This window comes from Meles meles, chromosome 15, assembly GCF_922984935.1.
Source record: "Meles meles chromosome 15, mMelMel3.1 paternal haplotype, whole genome shotgun sequence".
NCBI classification, from domain to species: Eukaryota; Metazoa; Chordata; class Mammalia; order Carnivora; family Mustelidae; genus Meles; species Meles meles.
The window spans coordinates 29,333,757-29,357,693 of record NC_060080.1 but is presented as its reverse complement, the minus strand read 5'-3'; the positions used below and the strand labels follow the sequence as shown (position 1 = coordinate 29,357,693).

The following is a 23,937-nucleotide window of genomic DNA, read 5'->3' as shown; positions in this document are numbered from 1 at the left end:
GCTGTGATCTTCACTGAGGATGACTCAGGTGCCTCATGAGAGAGGAGTGGCGGTGCCCCTTCCCGCACCATCTATCAGGACCCCTTGGGGAACCATTTGTTCTTCTTAGGGTAGATGGGCAGTGACTCTGACAGCAGCCCTTCAAATTCAATGGTCTATCGCCCAACAGCAAGAGACCATCACCTTAGGGCACCTGCCTGGGGGAAAAACACGAACAAGACTTCCTCACAGGTACCTTCGAGCCTTCAGTGTGATGTAATGTGAAGAAAAATTGCCATCAATTTACTAATTAACTTCAAATATTATTCACTGAGCAAGTACTTCTTTGTCGGCACCACTGTAGGCACTGAGGCGGTGACCAAGAAGCAGTGACCTATTCAATCACAGAGCATCTTTCTACCCGTCTTCCACCTCCAAAGTAAACATAAGTCAGAACAGAGTGAACCTGCAAAGGGCAGAGCCGGTTTTAATACAGTCATCAAATATGCTGGAATTTGAAATGTGCCAGTAACAATGCTTACTGGAAATAAATCACTATTAAGCGGTTTTGTCCTTTCAAAATTATCTTGGGAGCCAGGAAACATTAACCAAACTACTGAGAGACTGGGTGTGTTGGGTCTGATTAACAAATCACAGCACACAGTTACTGATATTTAATTTGGAACATCCTCCTATCCTGCCCCCCAAGCAGGGGTAAGTATCTTCATGTGGACAATGTCTTATTGCAACCAAATATTACTTTTATTTTATGGTAAAAGGGGGGGGAATCATTTTCTTTCCACCTTCAGAATATTATGTTTAATCAACAAAACATTTAATGAACCCCTGCTCTGTACAGGCCATAGTGTTCAAAGCTGAGGGACAAAAAGCTACCATGACAAATAACATTTACCACCTGCTTATTGTGTACAAGTTAGTACTGCAATGCTGTACACAAATGAGTTAGCTTAGGTCTGGCTCATAACCACCTCGGTGAGGTAGATCCTATTATTATCCCCATTTTACAGATGGAAAGCATGCACAGAAATCAAGCAGCTCGGCAAGGTAAGGCACCAGGTAAGTCACTAGGATGGACTACGAACTGACCTCAGGGCTTGAACCCCTGCTAGTATATAATACTGCCTCCCCCAGATAAACATGGTTTCTCCTTAAGGAACTCATTTAGCAACTACCTTTCTCCTGAGGAAGTCATCTCCTCTGGGCAGGTTTTCCTGAGACTGCATCCTCCATGCTCCCTGGCAAATGGAAGGAACATAAGCTAGCCGTATGTGTAAAATGTCCCAAGATGATGGTGACTGCTCATCCGGGAAGGAAGCCACCGGGCTGAGGAGGCAGCGCCAGTGCCAGAGTGAGGCCAGAAGCACCATGAAGAGAGCAGTGGTCGGGCTGGCTGGGCAGTGTCCCCAGATTGCTAAGGGCAGAGGGTACCCGCGTGCAGAGCTGGGGCTTGAGTGAGGGCGGCCGCTGGAAGTGGGACTTCCTCAAGGAGGGTGGCTACGAGAGAAAGGGACTCAGACCTGCACAGGGGAGATCAGTAACCAACCCATAAAGAGAAAAAGACTGGGGGGGGTGCGGGGGGGAGACAGAGGGAGGGGGCTTGGGGCTCCAGTGGGCTGTGTCTGCCTCTCTCTCTCTCTCTCTCTCTCTCTCTGGGTGCACAGAGCGCTGGCGATGTGCACACAAAGGCAACAATAACTGGGTGTGTTGGGTCTGATTAGCAAATCACAGCACACGATTACTGATATTTAATTTGGAACATCCTCCTATCCTGCGTATTATGTACGAGTTAGTACACTACTCCCATAACTCCAGCCCCAAATGCTACAGGCATTCAGTGTTCACGGAACTGCCTTTCTCCAAGACGCATGGTGTTTCGTTCTTAAAACTCAAGTCTCACGGGAGGTCAGGAAGTTAGTTATTTGACTACAAACTCGGAAAGAAAAGGGACAAAGTGGCTATGGTTGGACTATGGCTCGGGGGAACTTCCAAGACACCCGCCACACTAGATCCAGACCTTGAGTGCTGTCCCTTGGAAGCACCACCTCTGAGTGTGGTAAAAGTGTGAGGAAACGATAAACACATCCATCCACCATTTACCCCTGGCTTGAACCTCTGAGTCGACAACCTCCCTCAAACTATATTTATACCTTCTCCCACTGCCTCACATCTGAACAGCCAGAAATAAACCCAGGGCTCTCAAACTTGAACCTTTCCTCCTCTGCCTCATCAAAGCTGGCCAAGTTCCAGGGCTCTGTAAGCAAAAAACAACAACAACAAAAAACACAGTACTAGCCCTCACCAACTGTTTTTACGTTCTACCACAGGGCAAGGAACATACAAATCGATTTCATTATCCATTGATTTAAACATTTATGACCACATTGTTAAGAAGCATTTGTAATGAAAACACAAGTGGTTTTGGTTGATAATAAAGATCAGCTGATTAATGATTAACTGTTTAGTACTGGAGATAATCTACTGATGAAAAGACTTAAATAAATTTTTATAAATTTGCTACAGGAGAAACTATAGGCCTTACATAGAGCCAAACCTTAGGCCAGTCCCATGCTCCTTCCCCCCGACAAACCTTTTCCATAAAAGCTGTCAGTTTTCCCACACATTCTTACTCATCCTAAAGACCCAATATCAGCACACATATTTTGGTGCTGGTGGCGAGTGTCAAATATTTGCTTTAGTACTGTTGGATGTATCTATTACCTTTGTGCTTTAATTTTTAAAAAGATTTTAACAAATTTTTAAAAGATGTTGTACACTTGACTTTAATAAATGCTACTGTCCCATAATATTACCTAAAATTCCACAAATATCCAAGGTTAAACTATTAAATCTAATGTGATTTCACCTTCAAATTGATTTTTCAGTACAAAGTGTGCTTATTTTAAATAAATGTTGACCCAATATCTCTTAAAATCCAGCTGTGCAAATGCATTACTGAGCTAGATACTGTGGTTTAGTGGCATGTTCCTGGGTTCTCTTTCAAACCTAGCAGCAGCCAGAGAAATCTCCAGTATTTTCTGGACTGGAAATGTTGACTGGTAGTGATCACATGCATGAATTATAAAATTTTGAAAGGCTTATATTTCAGAAACAGTCATTTAACTTAAAGAGGTAATCAAAATTGGTGTCTTCCTTTTGATAATCCAAAAAGCACTTCAAATTTATATAAAATATATCTGAAGCCTGGAGATCTGGTTTTCAATACTATTTGTACAATTGGTTTTGAGTGAGAAATTTTTAAACAAAGACTACAGAAATGAATCTGAAATATTAAAACAGATGTTATCTATACGTTTTGAATAGGCAACCAATATCTGAGTTGTAAAAACTATTTATTAATATATCAGCCAAAAATAACACAAGGGAAAAAAAAGTCCGTTTTCCTGATAGAATTTCAACAAACTTAATTCCAAAAGTGATCCAAGGTTTTCCAAATTTTATGCATGTGCCTTATGGGATAACTTCTAGGGTTCCGGTTTTCATTTATAAATTGGTGGAAGTGGAAAACTAATTCTCAGGTAAGATCCTTGGTAACAAGAGCCTATGTCTCATGCATGCAAAGCACAAAGGCTGCAAATTCATCTTGAACTCGGTATCTAGTATCTATTTAGGATGTAGTTAATTATATCCATCTTTCGCTCTAAATAAATACTTGCAATCCAATAATGCACTGCAAAAAAAAGCAACCGCATAAAAATGTCCCTACCCAGAGGGCTGGCTATTTGCACAAAGCCAACAAATCATTACTTAACAGAGGAAAAGGTTGAAAAAGCTTCAGTGTCCTCAGAGTCAACATGGTCCTGGTGGTAGCAAAGATATATGACAAAACAGCTAAAGGACACCATCTTCATGCCACAGCCCCACACACAAAGGGCCACAGACACAGGTAGCAAATGGTCAAATCCTCAGTGGGGGAGAGAAGACAATTGTTTTCATGTTTGGAGAGTCTAGGCAACTCATGGAAACAAATTAAGACTACAAAGAATTTTGCCTTAAATTCACCAGAAAGAAGTGGTGCTTTTATTTTTCTTTCCCTTTTTGTCTTTTATATAGTCCTGAAAGGAAAGCAATAAGGAAAATGAAGTAGAAAGATACAGTCAGCACATCTTGGTTAATAAGCTTAAATTATAGTAGTGAGATGATGTAGCAACATAGGAAAATTCATTCGATATAATTTTAATGGAAAGAAGCAATATACAGATGTGTGATTTTTTAAAATGTATGTATACAGAGGAAGACCAGACGAGGTATATATATACACAATAGCACAAAACTAGTTCTTGGGTTTGGAGCAAAAGCATTTTTGGATCATTGTTTCTCTTCTCTAATTCCCAAACTGCCTAGTAAAGTTATGTTGTCTTTATAAGACAGTGGACCTAGTTTCTGGCCCCAGCACATACAGCTAGTTAAGGGAAATAAAATACTCAAGAAATAAAATTACAGAAAAGGAATTTAGGTAACACCTTTCTAAGTGACCACTCAAGGGACTTGGGCTTTTTTCCCTCTTTACAGGGTAAGACCCTTTCCCACATGCAACTAAGCTCCAAGAATCTCTGAGTATAAAAAGTTCTAAGAGATTTCTGTATCAGTCCTTTCCGATGGTCTCTTTGGCATGAGCAAGACATCAGCAGCTCTACATCAGACAAGGTATCCTAACTACAGAAGAAGCAACATGGGGAGGAGATGCCCAGAGCTTTAGGTAAGCCTCTTGGGAGACAAACTACATGTCTTTATGCATATAAATTAATGAAGGATGGCCAGAGACAGAATTTTTTCTTGTGTTGGGATGAACAGAGTCTAACATTCCACTTAGAAGAAAATGCTATCGTAGTAGAAAAACGGACACAAAGAGACGATCAGGGCAAGACTGTGCCCTGTAAGGACTGTCACACCGACACATCACATCACATGCAATGTGTGTGCATCTGTCCACTTAAGGACACAGTTTTCCACTGTAACAAAAGACAGAAAGAAAACGTCTCTGTTCCATTAACTCTAAAATCGTGCACCGACGCAGGGATGCTGTCCCACCGCGTTCTGCCAGTCCACCGGCTCCCCCACACAGTTTTCCCTCGGTCATGGTGACTTCATCTCTACCCTTCAGAGAGCCACATCTGTTTGCTTTCTCCAGCAGAAAGGTGACCTTTTTCTCCCCCAGTCCCGTCCCTGGGTCCAGCTGTAGGCTCATCAAAGGCCAGTTAGGAAACTGTTTTCCCCTAAAGACCTCTGAGGGGTTCTTTTTTGGGACTCAGGGCAACTTGGCTATCTCTGTAGCTGAAAACGGTACTTGCTGGTTGCACTTGACACCTACTTCCCTGGTTCTCACCTTCCTGATAGTCTGCTTTTCAGTTACAGAATTGTTTACTTTGGCTTTCAACAAGAGGAGCCCTCCCTCCTTCAAGTGTGTTTCTCCATTCTCCACCTCCATTCATTTATTTTATTAAAGACTGAGAGTCAACAGTCTCCTCTAGCTGCAAGAACAGTTCTGGGTCCCTCACCTTCTACCTCAAATTAACAAAAGAGCCACAGGTTTTGCAATACACCTGCCTCTAATTTGGGCAGTATCCAGCATCAAGTTAAACACTGTCTGCTGATAAGGTCTTAAAGAAGGCCAACTCTTGAAGGGGAACAACTTCCCAATGTCTGGAAGCTGACTTTTAAACTTTTAACAGTAATGAAGTCACATAAAAGTAAAAAATATATTTTTGAAGAGTTACAGGAAAAATCATCAGTGGACACACAAAAAAATTACCTTGCTTAAAATTGTCAACCTTTCATCGCCAGTAAAGCATCATGGAAAACTAGAGCTCTCCTCCCATAACCTTAGCTGTCAGTTCCAGCTTGCCCTCCTCCCCCTTCCCAAAGCTTTTAGGACAACTGGTGCTCTAAAGTGGGTTACTGCGAAGCTGCCAGCGATGTTACTGACATTATAAACAATTACAATCATGTGTGAGATGAGCACCTTAAACATGGGAAAGTCGAAGGCACATGCTGTACCAGAGACACCAAAATTAAAACGGCACTAAGGAAACGGGGCTCTCTGGGCAAACTCACTAAGGTCACAGAAGGTTACAGATGCCTGACTTCCACTGGGATAATTCTGCATATGTATCTGTGACCCCGTATCCTTTATCTTGGGCCAATCGCTCTCTCTTGTTTAGCAGTTGAAAAGTTCAATACCAAATGTATCACCCAAAGGTTGTAATTTACTGCTGTGTCCTTAAGTGTCTAATGTCTTAGTGTCTTAATTTGTAAACCACTTTAAGACTTTCAGGAAAGTAAACAAACAAACAAAGAGTTCATGACTGGTGCTAAAGGAAAAACAATTCCACCAGCTTAATAACAAGTTGGGATTCCAGCCACGAGTCATCAAGAATTCCTCAGTCCCTGAAGTCATAGGGTTTGGAGTAAATCCAAATGGAATTTTGCTTTTTTAAATTCCTTATATTGCATTCCTATGGACTTCCTGTTCAAACCCTTGTGAGGCATTTTTATTATTCACAGTCACACACTTCCACCCTCATGTTGTTGGCCTTGGAGCTCCCTCCCCAAAGAAGGTGCACAGTTAAATTCCTGAGGACATTTGCAGATCACCTGCGGCAGCAAACAGGCTGTGTCATTCACTGGCGCAACACTCACAGATGGAAAGTTCTATCCGTGTTTGTTAACTTAAACTCCTTCCTGACCAGGCCACATACATGCTTCAGACACAATCCTGGATTTGCAGAAATTACGGACGTGTACTATCATCAATTATTCATATGGTCACTTATCTGAAGTGTGTCTATATAAGAATTCATCACTGTTTGTCAGTTATAGTTTACAAGCAGCTGATCACTGTAGCATCGCCAACTGCTCGGTGTCCCAGATCTCTGGTGGTAAAGAGGTTGGTTACAAGCTGCCGCCCACAAGGAAAATTCTTACAAGCTGATGAAAGGTTGGCGAATGAAAGGTGACACCTTTATGGCAAACGGGCAAAGAAGGAAAAGTTCTCACAAATAAAAATTACTTTTAAATATTTGCCAAAATAAATACCACTGAAACTAACCTATCACAGCAAAATTTAAAAACTGAATTCTAGGGATGACTGGGGGGGGGGGGGTTGGGGGGAGGGGTGCGACAGGAGAGAGGACCTGGTTAACCAGTTCTAAGCTTACTCCTGCAATGATGAGACTTTTCACTGGGATTCTCACAACAGCTTTCATTTGTTTCACTTTCCACAATGCAAACCAAACAGTTCAGATGGAAAAGTTTTTGTATAATATCTTGGATGACCTTGAGTCTAGATTTAGTCAACAAATGCTCATTGAGTTCTTCCTGTGTGCCAAGCGCTAGAATAACACACAATCCTGGCACTCGAGTGGGTCGCAATGAGGCAGACAGACAGAAATGTGAACTCTAACACAGTGTGAAAAATGTTATAGCAGGGGAAGGAGAAAGTGCTATTTATGCGCACTAGGGGTGGGGGGATGGCATTGCTTTTTCCTGGGCAGGGCAGGAAGTCCTCACAAAGGAAGCAGCATAAAATGGCAGGGTTTGAAGGATAAGGACACATTCTGAAGGTTGTAAAGATAATCTGGGGGAATCTGAAAGCGGACACCACACCCATTTTCCAGTTGCTGGCTTTGCCCCTGAATGTCTAGTTGCCCCCAAACCTCTAGTTGCCACAGATATTAGGAAGCATGTGCCGGACAGATCTCCTAATTTTCTGCATTCTCAACTCTCTGTGTTGTCTTTCCCAACACAAACTTGAAACAAAGTTAGAAAGCCTACACCTTGAGAATAGTCAGGTACTGAATTTAGGAGTCTAATTTTCCCTTACCTATGGGCTTTTAGAAATGACATGCAAATACTAAGGCTCTATGGAGGTTAAATGCTTATTATACTAAGATTATTAAAAAAAAAAAGTAAAGTTGGAATCATTATGCAAATGAAATATATCCCCTCCAAAGAAAAAAACAATTCACTGTTCCTCCTTTACTACTAGTCATCCTTTATGTTTTCTCCCTCTTTGTAGCTAATACCTTCTACTTTTCCATTCTCTCAAGAAATGGTATCAGCCAAGCATTTCTGACTCCAGGGCACATGCTTACACATTCACACACAGTTTAAAAAATATAATACATGACTATTTTCAGTGCCAAACGTAGCTGTAATTATGTATTTCTTTTGGACATGTTTTATGTTATAAAGCATGTAAATACTTTTTCTCCCTCAAGTTTTCCAGAACTCTATTGGCAGAGTCTTTTTCCTTTCTTTTTCCAAAGCACTGAATACAATTTCCTGAACAGATAGTCAATAAACTTGGTTGCTGAGAGCTCACTCACCTTTTCCCAACATAGTCTTTGAAAATAATTTCATCTCCTTCCAACCAGAAACACCTCTGGCTTCTTTTATTTGCTTATTTCCCTATAGAGGTATTCCATTGCCCATCCTAAATTTCTGCTTTTCCTTTCTGCTATGACATCTAAAATTCCTGTGTAAGGCCAAAAACTATATTTAGTGATAACCTACTATCAATCATCCCGCACTGCCCTTCGCATAATAAATCTTTTGTCCCAGTCAGCAAGAAATGAAGTCAGTAATTTTCCTGAGCTCCACTTGCCCATGTGTAGATATCCCAATTAACTAGATAGCTTAAAAGCCAAATCATTTTAATTAGAATTGTTTTTTTCCACGTGTAATAAAACAATGCACAATCTTTATTTGTTAAGAAGTCATTTTCAGTTTGCTGATCTACAAAGTAGATAGTATACTTAATTTGCTCCAACTATGCAAGTGGTTTTCAGCACATACGCAACACAATGCAAAGTATTCTTTGTATTGTGCTCTCAGTAGCTGTACACACCCACCCACACACAAACACACACACCCACTCACTCTATATCCAAAGGTACGAAGTTAACTACATCTTGAAAGAAGGAATTATCACAGCTTCTTGTCTCTCAAAGTCACATCTGTAAGCGTACCAGAGGCCCAGTTGCCGAAGCTACAGATTTTACCAACCTGGGCACACCTTTTTAGGCCAGCATATCTACCACAACCCTGTAAACCTTGTTTTATGAATTTTTAATCACTTGCTAATTCCACAGAATCAAATGAATCACCTGCACCGGCAACACTTCCCCTCCAAACATTTCTACAGAACTCCTCTCTGCCATCCTGCTAGTGTAGTCACAGAGTCACAGAGGACTTTTGATGCTTGGCACCAACTTCTCTTACTAGTCAGGTTACCGGTCACTGGAGAGCTGCGTACAACCATGCCGGGAAGAACGTGGAGGCAAACGGAAAGACTGCGGGAAAGCATGCCTTTCAAGGAGAGATCCAGCTCACCCTCCGTCATGGCAGGGATTCACCGGGGAAGGAGGGCCAAAGCACAGCACAAAGACACAGGCATGAGAGGTACCAAATGGACCTTCTTAGCAGAGACTCTGAGGGCAGCAAACACACATGAACAACCTGGCCGCTTCCAAGAGAGAACTGCTCTATCGAGAAGGCCCTAGGCATTCAGACCGTCGTTACTGACCCCCACCCCACCACCATTTTAAAAGTTCTCAAACTAATATGCACCAACCAAGCAGGAAGAAACCCAAATAAAGACCTATTGATATACCAAAGGAGAGGAGACGAGAACATAGCTTTTCAGCAAAAGCTCCGGTTAGTAAGTGAACACCAGCCAGTCCTCAATGGCTATTTCAGACACCACCATTATTAGCGATCCAGAAATCTACCGTGGAAGGACAGATAGGATAAGTTCCGGATTTAACTTCGGATATCATCAAAGAAAGAAAGAGCGAGCAAGTCACAGCACTCCACAGCCCAGAAAGGTCTTCTGTTAAATGAAAAGATGTCTATCCAGTTATTAGTAATCTCACAACAGTTTTATAGACTGGAGGGGAAAAAAAACAACACTCTTCGGGAGCAAAAAGCAAAATATCACAGAAAACTAAAAATTAAATAAATTCACATTGCTAAGGATTGGTGGCTTAGGTAATTGAACTGAAAGTGAGAATCACAGAAGAGATCTACATAATAATTAGCTGCTGAGTTTTCTCCAGTCGCATACTCCCAAATGGAGTATTTAGCATTCAGCAGACTTATTAGCGAATAAATGCCCGACTGGAATTAACTAGCACTTCATTCTGGAACACGGCTCTTGGCAAAAATGTAATATCCACAAGGCAGACCAAGTTGATTGCTGGTGTACACTGCAGGCTGGGCTGAGCATCCCATTCTTTAGAATAATTCGTGTTACATCAAGTTTCAGAGCCACAGGTCCACACCACCCGGACAATATGCAAAGGATGGGTGAGGCTTCTAGACCCCCAGAGACAACTTTCCGAGCTTCACAGCTGGCCTGCTCTCGAAACAGTCAGGGTAGGCTTGCTGCCTCGCAGACACACAGGGCTTCCCGTCCTCCTGGCTCGCAGCACACAGAGGTAATACGGGGGCTGGCGCGGCGGGCAGCACGTCCCTCTGCAGGCACTAATCATCCCACCCTCCCAGTGTGGAGCGCCCAAGGGCCACTTGGGCCAGAACCTCGCCTCAGTCCCCAATCCTCACGTGCAAGGACTGCTGTGTTTCTTTAAATCCAGCCTGCTCCTTAAGGAAACTCCCTGGCAAGTGAAAACAGCAGCAAAGGTAAAAGAATGCTGGGAATTTGGCTGCTGCCTGCAGTATTAGGAAGAACAGCAATTACTCAACTCTCTCCTGGTGTCAGAGGCAGAAATGAGCATGTGAATTTGGGCAAGCTCCCGCCTGTCTCTGCTCAAGCTTCTCCCCTTGTGGTATCTGTCACCTACCTTCCTCGTGGTCGTCATAATTAATGCAGTGAAGGAGGAAAAGGGACAGAGAGTGAAGGCAGCAGGCCAGCACATTCACAAAAGAGAGGCATAAATTCTGCCCTGACTCCAGGCCGGGCCAACAGTCACCATGGCTTAAAGATTGCCAGCATTTAAAGACATCAATAACTTCCCGATAACTGTGTTTTGCCCTCTCCACCGCCTCGCCGTAAACAGAACTATGCGAGAACGCTTGATCTCTTCCTGCAAGCCCTTCCGTCGACAGCACTTGGCAAAGAGTCCTGTAGACACGACCACTTCTCCCTTCCCTGGCTCTGCAAATACGAGGTAATATTTGACTCCTGTGCCCCACTTCTAGATCGTAAAAACATAGATCTTATGACCAGAAGGGCCTTAAGATATCATGGGTTCAGTTCCTCTGCATTCAGGTAGGCAACTACCTACTTCCCTTTAGACAAAGTAAGGCAATGTCCAGGGAAGCTGAGGTTTCATGTGAATTACTGACCTACGAGGGTACGAAAACAGATCCGAAGGCACAGCTACTTCGTCTCCTGTATCATGTATATTCTCCAAAGCAGGAATGTTGCGCTCTTTCTCTCTCTGAGCAGCCGTAAATCCTCCCTGCCACAAACTGGTACACACGGGAACCCATTCATTCTTTTGATTAAAACATGGAAATTCATTTGGCCTTTCATTTTTAGATCATAGACAGTGGTAACAAATTTTTCCCAAGATCTGCCTGAAATAGAAGAACTCAGTAGTTCTGAAAAACGCACAGCATACTCAGTGCTCCTTAAACCATTTAAACATCCTTCTACGTTGGTTTTCGGAGGCAGATCTACCTACTTATCCCCTTTTCCCCAGGCAGAATGTAAATGTCCATGCCTTCAAGAAAGCAAAGATGCCAACTATGGGAAGGGAGGAAAAAGGGGAAACCATGTGAAGGTTTTCTAGGTCTACACTTGACCAGAGGATGGAATGTTCTGTCTCTGCGGAACCGCGAGCACACACTGAGGGTACTGAGCGCCTCCATCCCGGACGGACGGTCCCTCATGTGATGGGTCTGAAGGGGTCCAACTAATCCTTAAGATGAAAAGTCTAGCTCAGGTCGAACTTCCTTAAGGTAGCTTTACCTTATTTTGGCAGGTCTTTTGTAGTCTTAAAAAGAAGTAGCACAACTCTCCAGTGTTGAGGTGCCTTTTGTTTTATCACAGCTGGGAATGGTTCTGCTTGTGGCCTTTGGATAAGAACCTAAATAAGTTACCTCTTGTAGACCCAGGACTCTGCAGGCTCAGGTTTCACTCTGCCCTGCCAGAAATTCCTTTCTGTTTTGAATCTGAGATGTTTGTTTATGGTTTTTGTTTTGAAATGCTAAATAAGACAGGCACAATCTCTAGTTACAGCCTATATCCTTTTTTTTTTTAACCTTGCTATAGCCAGAGTGGCTTGTTGTTAAGGACTAAGGACTTCCCTAAAATTTCCAAAGAGCAGACTCTTCAAATTATCTTCTCAGGAATTTGAAATGTAAAATAACACCTTGAAATATTATTAACACTTAATTTTTGTTCTTAGATGTTCGTAAGACAAATGTTCCCAGGTGATTTCAAATTAGGGTGTTATTTTTGGATTTGAAAAGCACATACTTAAACAAAACCTTGAAATTTCAAAGTTTATCTCCCCTTGCTTGTAGGTTACATGTTTGAATACCAGCACTCTTGATGAAAGATAGAGGCACAACAATGATAGGTAGTAAAAGAGTTTCTGGAAGAAAATTCAATTTCTACTGGGTGATAATAAAGTTTGGTTGTCAAGAAGAAAATAAAAAACAGTTGTAAACTATTGATTGCAAGGACTGACTGTATCTTCATCGAGTTCTTTCTTCTTGTTCCCTAAGAGCCAGTATAAAGCATTTGCTTTTTGAGCCCTCAGCCCCTATTTACTGGATAAAAATGACACTCATTTGCAGGCATGAAGACAGTGCAGCAGTTCTGGCTTCCTAAAGTGGGGGGGCGCACCTATACCAGGAACTAACGAGATGAGAACTCGTTTTACTTCTAGGTGTTCTTTCCTAGCCTTCCACTGTAGCACAAAGATGCTGCAGAGAAACCACAGGGCAAGTCCACAGGAAGGATGGCTGATATGCATGGGATCAAGAAAAGCAATGCAGATGTTCTGTGTTGCATACCATCTCCTGCTCATTCTTTTTTTTTTTTTTTTTTTATTTATTTATTTTTTTCAGCGTAACAGTATTCATTCTTTTTGCACAACACCCAGTGCTCCATGCAAAACGTGCCCTCCCCATCACCCACCTGTTCCCCCAACCTCCCACCCCTGACCCTTCAAAACCCTCAGGTTGTTTTTCAGAGTCCATAGTCTCTTATGGTTCGCCTCCCCTCCCCAATGTCCATAGCCCGCTCCCCCTCTCCCAATCCCACCTCCCCCCAGCAACCCCCAGTTTGTTTTGTGAGATTAAGAGTCATTTATGGTTTGTCTCCCTCCCAATCCCATCTTGTTTCATTAGCAACTCAACAAAATCTCCTGCTCATTCTTAACCTGCCCCTGTCTTTGAGCCAGCTAGGACAGCAGCTCCTTCCTTCCTTCCGTCCGTCCGTCCATCCATCCATAACTGCAGTGAACCCAGCCTTGCCCTGGTGACACTCCCAGGGTCTCACATGTCTCCAGGGATGCCCTGAAACCCACAGAAAACTTCTAACAATAAAAGGAAATTTAGGGTGCCTGGGTGACTGCCTTCGGCTCAGGTCATGATTCTGGAGTCCAGGGATCGAGTCCCACATCAGGCTCCCTGTTCGGCAGGAAGTCTGCCTCTCCCGCTGACCGCTGGCTGACCTCTCTCCTCTCATACTCTCTCTCTTTCTCTCTCAAAATAAATAAATAAATAAATCTTTTTAAAAAATAAAAGGAAATTTAATTTGCTTCCATTAAACCACAGGCCATCGATATTAAGATAGATCACCTTTAAAAAAAAAAAAAAAGAGAGGTCGCCTTTTAAAAAGCCTTAGTTTGAAAACAGCTCGCTGGTACTAAGAACTCAAACCACAAAATCAAGTAAATGCCCACATTCTGCGGAAATAGCAAAGAGGCTTGGGACTACAGCAGTAGTGGATGTGAGTGTGAAGGCTCTGTCACAAAGCGCATTTTCCTTAACTTCTATATAAAGCTAACGAAGAAAAAATGAAAAAGGAAGACAGAATGAAAATGAGAATTAACATTGTCTTTTTAAAATCTACTTGGTACCAGGAATTATACTCTACATACACCAACACATGTTACCTATGTCATTATATACATACATGTATCCTCTCCAACCCTCATTTCAACATCTACCTCACAGAAAGCTAACAGTATTGCATTTTTACAGATGAGGAAACCGAAGCCCAAAACAATGAAGCAAGCTGGTTGTTCACAGTTAAAAAATAAGAACTGAGATTTGAACACAGGTTTGTCTAGTATCAAGACCTTTTTTCCCCCCTAAAATATCCAGCACAGAGGAGTGGGAAGCAGGAAGGAAGAGAGCAGAGAGCACACCCTCCAGACCTGCGAGGTGCCCGCCCCCCAGTCCTTCCTGGTAGGTAGAGTTAGAGCCCCTCTTTAGTTGCTCTCCAAATGCTCAGCACTTTCTTATCTCAGGGCTCAAGAGCTTTAAGTAACTGTCTTGGATATAACTGTCTCAACAATCTGTCATTAGACCATGGTCTCTGTGAAAGCAGGTCCCTATCTTACTTCCTTTGGCTGAAAAATAACTATAGCAGCAGGTAACATTATCAGGTCTCACAGGCCACGCTCTGTTCTACATGCTTTCCATGGACTAGTTTTTTGCTCTTTAAAATGTGGTCTCAAGATCAGTAGCTTTGGCATCACCAAGGAGTTTAATCAGAAATGCAGAACCTCAGGCCCCACCCAGACCTACTGAATCAGGACCTCCACGCTGAATGAGATCCCCAAGTGATTTGTGTACCTGTTAAAATTTTAGAAGTACAGCGTTATCTCATTCAATCCTCACAACAAACACACACGCTACCTATTACTATTTACTAATTGGGAAACTGAGGCTTAGAGAGGCAGCATCACAACAGTGTAGCTCAAAGACGGGACCTACAGCAGCTGCTCAGGAAACAGTTGTGGGCGGAAGGACAGCAGGGAAACAGGTAGGAAGGAAAGGACTGACTAAACATCTGCCCTCTAGTTCTGTCTGGTTTGTACCAATACACCAACTGCAGCGGCAGGTGGGACTGGGGCCCCAAAGCAGGAGAACTGCAGCAGCCCACGCCGCTTCCTTAGCTCGAGTCAGGTCAAATCCTGTGGTGACCGGCACGTGACCACTCCAGGAGCTAGGGCCGAACTCTTCCCTCAGAATGTAACGTGAAGGAAAACATACAGTACCAACTACAGTGAGGTTAGGTGCCCTCCTCTTCCCCAAATGAAATATTAGCCCACCAATAAACGGTTACATTTACAACTCCTATGATGTAATGCAAAAATTTTCAGGTTCCTCCCTCTTTATGTTTACCCCAAATATACAAATTACTTAAGACAATGTTTAACAAATGGGCATCTGAAGAAAGGCAGCAAATAGCTTTAGAGGCCCTTAAATAAGTTTTTTACTCAATGCACTAATGGTGTAGGGGGACCAGAGGAGGGGGTCGGAGCCAGATAAATTGCTCCTTTTCTAAGAGCCCAAACTCCTTAACTACTGATGCTCACTACTCAGGTAGATGAGGATTAAGCAGAACAACAGAACGCACCCATGTCAAGTTGGTTTACGTATGCTCCTTACTACCTCATTGTTACTGTTCATCACCTGCCAGTCACTCTTCCAAGGGCTTCATAGCAATTCATTCACTGAATCCTTACAGCAACCCTACTGTTAACGCCACTGCACAGACAGAAAACTGAGCTGCACAGAAACAGATGCAGAGATTTGACCTCAGAAACCAAGTTTCCACCCACGACACTCTTTTATCAAGGTGTGAGTCTTCTGCTTGGGGAATTAACTGGGGCTGGGGAAGGGAGGTAAGGAATTGAAATCTGTTCGTTTTGTAAAAGAAAAAAAAGATCTTTTAACATTTTTTTTTCACATGGGCCCAAAACGAACACTTCGAAGTGTTAACTCTGTGGGCTTCCTTAAATTTACATCTATTCAACTACTCCTTTAGCCAGAAGACTGAGGAGGTCTTGTTGAAGCACAGGTTTTTCGTAATTTGACCAGGCTAACTGGCCAAGACAAGCAGCAGAAGAGTGGGTGAGATGGGAAGATGCCTGATACAAAGGGACACCTCTCAGCTCACTGCCCACGCTCATCTGCCTAGTGGAACAAGCTAGAACAAGGAGGAAAATCACCCTGGAAAGGAAACTTGCCATTCTGAACCACAGCTAGTAAAGCATTAAGAATGCAGCCTCGTTCTCAGATGTTGGGCAACACTCTGATGTATGTTACACAGGCTCTAAGAAGAATGGGTAGGATCTCATCCCCCAGCAAAAAGAGCTCCTATCATAATTTTACGCCTAATTTGAATTCAAATTCTCCTTTTCAGCTTTGCCACCAGAGCCTGAAAAGATCATCTCAGATCCTGGGATTCCTAAAATAAATTTTAACCACTTATTTCACTCACCAACTAATCACACACACACTTGCAAAATCATTTCTACTTCGCTTTAACTTGTATTATTATGTAGACCCTTTAAGGTCTTGCTACCTTATTCTTTATTGGGATGAAAAAATTATAGAGGAGGGGCAACTGGGTGGCTCAGTTCATTAAGTGCCTGCCTTTGGCTCAGGTCATGATCTCAGGGTCCTGGGATCCAGCCCTGGGTGGTCCAGCTCCCTGAGAACCTGCTTCTCCTTCTCCCTCTGCCATTCCCCCCACCTGTGTTCTCTGGTTCACTCTATCTCTCTGTCAAATAAATAAAATCTTTTAAAGGGGAGGGGACGGGGGAGAAGGGGAGAAAAGGGAGGGAAGGAAGGGATGGAAGGAGGGAGGAAGGGAAGGAAGGAGTGTAGAGGGTAAGGAACACATCTGAGAGGTCCCCAAGCTCCCCAGCTGCCCTCTGCCTCAGCAGAAGGCCTGGTACGGAGTAGGAAATCAATGAATGATTTCTATGCAAAGACAAGTCAGATCTCTGAAAATTCAGCTTTGGAGAATGCAACCTCTGAAAAGGAAGGCTCTCAGTCTGTTACTCATGCATGTTGGCTAGTCCAGTTTCCTCTTTGAATAATTAATTGAGCTGTACTGGGGTGTCTCTAAAATCCTGATAGTGCACATGCCACACATGGAACACAGTGTCACTGGAACCTTCTTCACCAAAGAGCCTGACCTTCCATCCGTCTCACCACGGCTTACCCACACGAAAAAGCAGCACTGCCATCCCGCCACGTTACTGCCGTCGCCTGAAAGATGTTAAACACACCCACGTTTTTGTTTTTTTTTTTTTTTTTTTTTCAAGAATTTCACAATTAATGTCTGGAATGTGTTTTGGATTATTCTTCAAAAGATGACACAGTTGCCCTAAGATGAATTCAATATTTTTCCTTTCTCCCATTTGTCATTCTTTGGTCCTCCCACTCCCTTATCTTTTTAGGGTCATCTACTTACTCCTCCCAACTTCATAATGCCTGTCCCCAGCACCCCCCAAGCCGCTCCCTTGTTTATCCAAGTCATCAACGCTAACCAAGCCACACAAAACGCAGAAACTTGCGCCACTTCACTAAATACCTCCTGCTGCTCAATGCCATGCTCACAGCCTAAGGAGTCTTCAGTCTTCTTCCTCAGTTCCCCTGTTCCCCATTGCAATGCCAACATATTTGCATATGGGTTCTCCTGGTCACCGTTGGGCATGAATTAATGGCAGCAAATATCTCTAGACATGCTATTTTTGCCTTTCGGATACTATGCAATTCATCTGCCCTTTGCCAAGTGGTTTCTGTGACCGGATTCCTGAATAACAGTGAGGATTCTGTAAGCGTGAGAGTCAAAGCAAAGGTCACCAAGTCCTGTCATTTGTATGTGTGCAGTGAATAGTCTCTCCATATTTTGTCAATATTTACTTCTGGGAGGAACTAATTATTTCCTTGTTTACTTGCATTGGTTTCTCTTCCCATACCCTAGTACCGTAATTTTATAGGCCCTCTGCTGGCCTTCTCTTTCTAAGAGCTCACTCCACCTGAAGACTTTTGAGATGGAAAGCAAAACACATTCCTCAAAAACAAGGAGTCCTGGGTGTTTCAAGTTTTCAAATGCTAATAAAGGAGTACTAACTTTGCCCCTCCTCTCTTTTTAATTAGTAAATTTAAAATCCATGGACTCTTGACTCCAAGTCCTACATTTCAGAGCAACGAGAGGAGATCCGTGTGGCTTGTGCATTAACCAAATGGTTTGGTTTGGGAAACAAACCTGCCTCCTGAGCGGCCTGACCTCAGATCCTCCGTCTATTCTTTTCCAAGGAGCTATCGTCTCCGACCCCAACACATTCTTCCAGGGTGTTGGGGAAAAACAAAACAAAACAACCTGTAACTTTCTAAAGGCAGCAGATCCGGCAAACAACAGGAGCTGTAAGCAGCCACCACATAACCTGGTGTGGTTCTCCTCCTCACTGCCCCCGTGAAAACTCGGTGGAAGGAGAAGTTCAAACGCCTGGGAGAAATGAAAGGACTGTGTTTTGAAGGAGATAGTCTGGTAGAGGCCATGGTTAAAAACAAAAACAAAAACCGGCAAGTTCCATAAAGACGAAGCTACTGCGTAACTATGCACCAGGGAAACAAAAGCTGGTACTTATCTACGACAGCAAACACCTGGCTCTACCACAGCCGGGTTCTCGGGGCAGAGCCACGCAGTAAGGTCTGCCAGCTTCCACGTCACTCTGTCCTCACAAACTGTCAAACCCAAGCCAGCATGTGCTCTTTTACTATGCAGAGAGAGAAGGCTGCCCATGTTCTCCCCACCTTGCCCCCACGCCTCACAATAGAAGCATAATGTACTATTCCTCGTAAGAGGGAAAATGGTCCTCAGCCCCATCGCAAAATAGAAGCCTCATGGTACCATCAAAACATTCTTCCTAGAAAATCCCGCTGCGGTCATTTTTCACAACTGTCTCTGATCTCCCACCCAGTCTTCTTCCTCAGGAGTTCAGAATTCAAACTTGTTTCTCTGGCTTTTAGGCCATTTACCTGGAGGCAGGCAGCCCAGCCAAGGGAGAGGCCACTTAGGAAGTCAGAAATGGCCCAGGGACTCACCCAATGAGTGGAAACAGTAAAGATTTGTGCCCCCCTCCCCACCTTGGGGGGCCAGAAAGCACTTTTTAGACCGCAAGAGAGAACAGAAAAAAACTTCAGGTACTTGGCTCTATGGTTGATTTTTAAAATGCACTTAAACCAAAAACATCTTAAAAAAAAAAAGGTATGATTTGGTTGATAGCCATCTAAACAATGCCAAAAAGAAGACCGAGTGTACATGTCACATGTCTCATAAGGCATGACTCTTCATATTATTTAATCTTTCAGATAATTTTTTTCCTCACTATTCTTTCAATGGAGAAGGCTGTTCATCCATTTGCTCAATGCACATTTACTGAGAGCCTACTATGGGCTGGCGTGCCTTAAAAACTTAAAGACAGGGCGCCTGGATGGCTCAGTGGGTTAAAGCCTCTGCCTTTCGCTCAGGTCATGAACCTCAGGGTCCTGGGATCGAGCCCCGCACTGGGCTCTCTGCTTGGCAGGGAGCCTGCTTCCTCCTCTCTCTCTCTCTCTGCCTGCCTCTCTCCCTACTTGTGATCTCTATCTGTCAAATAAATAAATAAATAATTAGAAAAAAAAAAGAACTTAAAGACAGTGAGCCACAGGTTGGAAGGGGTCCATCTTTGCTTCTGATTTATCTAACTCATTATATAAACCACAGTTAAAAAACATGATTTTTTTTTTCACCACAAAGCCAGAATGGAGAGTTAACACAAGTAAGAACTACTGCAATTTGGCAAACCGAACTGTAACTGGTATTTAATTTATGTCCTCGAAAGCCGGTAGATTACTCATGATAATATTTTTTTAACATGCAATATGATTTCTCAGTGAATTAAGTAAGTTTTCAAAACAGTTTTCATTAACAGATACAACCAGTAGGGGTCATTTTAGTGCAAAAATTGCAACGAAAGAGACTTCAACATGAATAAAATATATCAGTTCCTATTCACGTCAGTTAAAATAATCGTGCTTCAGTGTGTGAATTTCTAAATAAAAATGGAAACTGAGGGAAAGACTAGCCGTTGAGAAATATCTTGCAAACTAACAAAAAAGAGACCCTTCTAGGTAATTACTGACATTGAAAGACTCCTTTAATTTTTATAAAAGAAAGAAAGGTTATTTATCCTATGTTTCCCCTATGTTTTGTAGTAAAGTGAAAATACTTGAAATTTTAGACAGACCATTGACAGTATCTGTGTAAATCCAAACACCGCATCATGCCGGGTAGCCCTGTTCTAAACTTTGGTTTAATGGATTTAGAATACAACTTGACTGCTGCTTTTAGAATTCTACAAAGATTAGACCCCCCCCCCCAAAAATGCTGGGCGCCCAGTTTTGGCAACTGCAAACAGTCCTGCTAAATGAAAAGTATAGAGACGGCTAATTGAGACATAATCACGGAAACAAGTACTTCCAAGCATCTTTGAGGCTAACACCAAGTGCATGGGGTGTTACCAGAAGAAATCAAACTAAGAGGGATGCCATCACTTCAGAGGAATGAAAAGCTCACCGACAAACTGCCAGAGTAACTCTATACTGTGATGCCCGAAGATTGGTGCCAAAACATTTGATTACGGTGTATGTTCCCCCAGCTCCACATTTCCTTCACCAGAACCAGAAATAAAAAAACAAGGGCTAAAATCGTTAAAACCTCCAAGGGTCCTTCTCAGAGCCTAGCAGTTTCCACTGCAGTTGGCCTTGTTTCATGCTGCTTGTTCTCTTCAGATTTATGGGAGGCTGGCTTAAGTAAATCATACACTCCAAGTGGCAGGGTTCAAAGATGCATCTTCTAGTCCAACTCATTCAGAATTCCCCAAATCAAACACACAAAATTGTACCAGAAGTTAATCTCCTGGCCATTTTTTCCCTTATGTGAGAAATAAAAACACATGTTTTAACACGGGACTTAATACCAGTTCAGAGGCTTTTGTGTTTCAGGCAAATCAACTCTTTTCACCCAATGTCCTAAGGGTGCAGCAGTGCAGGGCCCCTTCCCTCCGAGTTCCCTTTACTCCATACTGCCCACTAGCTTCCAAACCAGAAAAGCCTCCTTGATTTTCCAGAACTGTCCAAATTCTAAAAACTACAGGTATAAATAAATGTGCGCATATTTAAAGAAAATTATAGAACTGAAGTCTTTTAATAGACCCATTTTATCCCTAAGATTGCCACCTTCTTTTTCAGTACCTCCGCACGATAAACAAACACAGGCACACAGAAGGATGTCTCAGAAGAAACCCTCCCCCGGTGTCCTGGGTCTGGCTGTGAGTAGTAAGGAATGGACCAGGTCAGGGGGCGCCTGTCCGTCCTCCTCGCCGCTTCTCCAGAAGTAAGGCAGCTGCTCTGCACCAGGCCCCCCCGGAACAGCATCGTCACCCCGACGTCAGCCGGAGCAGGGATCCCGCTTTTAACTGGTGCTCACCGAGTCCTGCCCATTAGCCAAATAAAAAGAACACACTGCCTCTCCTTAGTCCCCATAGCAAACCAAGCACCCGGAGGGCGAGGCAGGCGGGCAGGGCTCAGGGCCGACCCCCGCTCACAGGGTCCACCCAACGAGGGCAGGCTCACTACTCTAACCGATTTCCCCCTTGGTCAGGGTCCACACCGAGGGGCACCATGCTTCGTGGAGAAAACAGCAGAAAAGCCCTCGCTGTCAACCAAACAGAAGGAACCAGCAACACGACAGGAAACACGCGGATATCCGATCTTAAGCAGCAGCCACGAATAGTCAGCAACAACTTTTCACTGCTAGGGGCAACACCCGCACCCCCTCCACCTCCGCCCCCATTCAGAAGAGAAAGCCTTTGACTGTTTTCAATAGGCAAATAAATGAATAACCACCGTATGTAACTTTCCCTGGGCTGACAAATTCCGGAGCTGAAACTGATTTACACGCGAAGGAGGAGGAAGGCGGTGAAGGAAGAGCGCAAGGAAAAAATAATAAAAGAGGGGCGCCTGGGTGGCTCAGTGGATTGAGCCGCTGCCTTCGGCTCAGGTCATGATCTCAGGGTCCTGGGATCGAGCCCCGCATCGGACTCTCTGCTCCGCAGGGAGCCTGCTTCCTCCTCTCTCTCTACCTGCCTCTCTGCCTACTTGTGATCTCTCTCTCTGTGTCAAATAAATAAATAAAATCTTTAAAAAAAATAATAAAAGAGTCACACAGGGAGTGTGAGCTGAAGACACGTCTCCTCGCTAACAGAAAAGGGACTTTCGACAGCGGTGTGCAGCACTCCGTAGCACACTGCGCTAGTGCGGGGAGGACGGCAGGGGCCGGACTCCCGAGGGGCTCGCGACAGCCTCCGCAGTGCCCCCTGCCCGCGACGCCCCCACTTCGGGGAGTGGGACCCGCCCCCCCCCCCCGGCAGTCCCAGCCCGAAGAGCCACACGTGTGCGGGTCTCTGCGCGGCCACCCCCATCCGCCCAACCCCACCCACGAAATCCACCCTCGCCCGAGGCCGGCTGGCCGGCCCAGCGTCCGGGGAAGCGGACGAGCGGGAATCAGGGGACCTGGGGGCCCTCTCCCGTGGGCGGCGGCCCCCTCCTCCCGCGGAGCCCTCTCTCCTCGGCAAAGTCTCGGCCAAACTTTGTTAGGCGCAGCCAGGTGGGAGGGGGCCCGAGGCGGGCGGCCGTACCTTCGCATACGCCCACTTCGTACTCGGTGATGGAGTCGCCATTGAGCGGGGGGCGGATGACACAGCGCAGCCCCCGGTCGCAGGCTCCGTGGAGCCCGTAGGCGCCGCCGCAGCTCTCGTTCCTCTGGCGGGCGCACATGTAGCAGCAGCCGCAGACGCCCTGCACGATGCTCCCGGGGCAGCTCCTGGGCTCTTCGCACTTGGACTCGTCGCAGGGCAGGCAGACCAGCGCCCGGGTGCCGGAGCGCGCCAGCAGCAGCAGCAGCCAGACCAGGAGGTGCCCGCAGCCGGCCAGCCCCCTGCCCCCCGCCACCAAGTACATCCTCCTGCGCCGCCGCCGCCTCCTCCTCGCAGCCGGGCCGGGAGCGGGGCGGGCGTCCTCCCCTGCGCGGGGCACACGCGCCGCCGCCGCCGCACCCGCAGCCCGCGGTCCTCGCCGCCCCCCTCGGGGCCTCCGGGGCGCGCCTCCCCTCGCGGGGCGAGGCCCCCGCCCCTCGCTGCGGGCCGCGCCGACCCCGAGCCCACTAGCGTTGGCGCCAGCGGTGGCTTCCCCTCCTCCTCCTCCTCCCAGGAGGGAGGGGGAAAAAAGAAAAAAAGTTTCCTCCCGGCAGCTCCGGTTCAACCCAAACTTCTGGCGGCGGCGGCGGCGGCGGCGCTGGGCTCCAACCCCGGCTGGCGGCGCCTCCTCCCTCTCCTCCTCCGCGTCGGCCGGCCCCGCGGCGGTGGTGGCGGCGGCGCAGCCTCCGGGCCGGTCCCCGCCTCCCGAGCCGCCGAGTGGGCGCGGTGGCGCAGCAGAAGGTCCGCGGCGTCCGCTCCGCGCGCCCCGCTCGCCTCACTCCTGCGCGGCTCCTCCGGGCGCTTGTTTATGGCTCGAGCCTCCGCCGCTCGGGCTGCGCCCTCCCCCATCCTACCTCATCCCCCAGACCTCGCCCCCCACCCCCCCGCGCCGCGCGCCGCTCATTGGCTGCCCCCCCACCCCTGGCCCGGCCGGCCCCCTCCCCCTCCCCCGCCCCGGCAGGCGGCCGGGCCCTTCCTCCCTCACACGCCTCCTCCTCCTCTCCTCCTCTTCCTCCTCCCCCTCCGGCTCCTCCGGCTGGAACCCGGCGCGCAGAGCCGGCCCTACGGCGGAGCCTTCCCGCGCCTCCTTCGCCCGGGCTCTGCCGGCGCGCTGCGGCTCGGGCTGGGGCGCACACGGCTGGCAGCGAGAGTCTCGGCGTCCCGAGCGCCCGCCGGC

The 23,937-nt window shown here is 45.7% G+C and overlaps 1 protein-coding gene across 4 annotated transcripts in view; it reads right to left on the bottom strand.

The window, feature by feature from the left end:
* The window catches only part of CRIM1 (cysteine rich transmembrane BMP regulator 1), a 192,630-nt gene extending 169,100 nt beyond the window's left edge, over positions 1 to 23,530 (bottom strand). For 3 of the 4 annotated variants that reach the window (XM_045979814.1, XM_045979816.1, XM_045979817.1), the window contains exon 1: positions 22,704 to 23,159. In XM_045979814.1, the coding sequence (XP_045835770.1) occupies positions 22,704 to 23,025 (322 nt within the window). In that variant the 5' untranslated portion in view covers positions 23,026 to 23,159. Of the gene's footprint in view, positions 1 to 22,703 lie in introns of all 4 variants that reach the window. The other variant, XM_045979815.1, reaches the window with a different exon arrangement.
* Between the last annotated feature and the right edge of the window lie 407 nt (positions 23,531 to 23,937).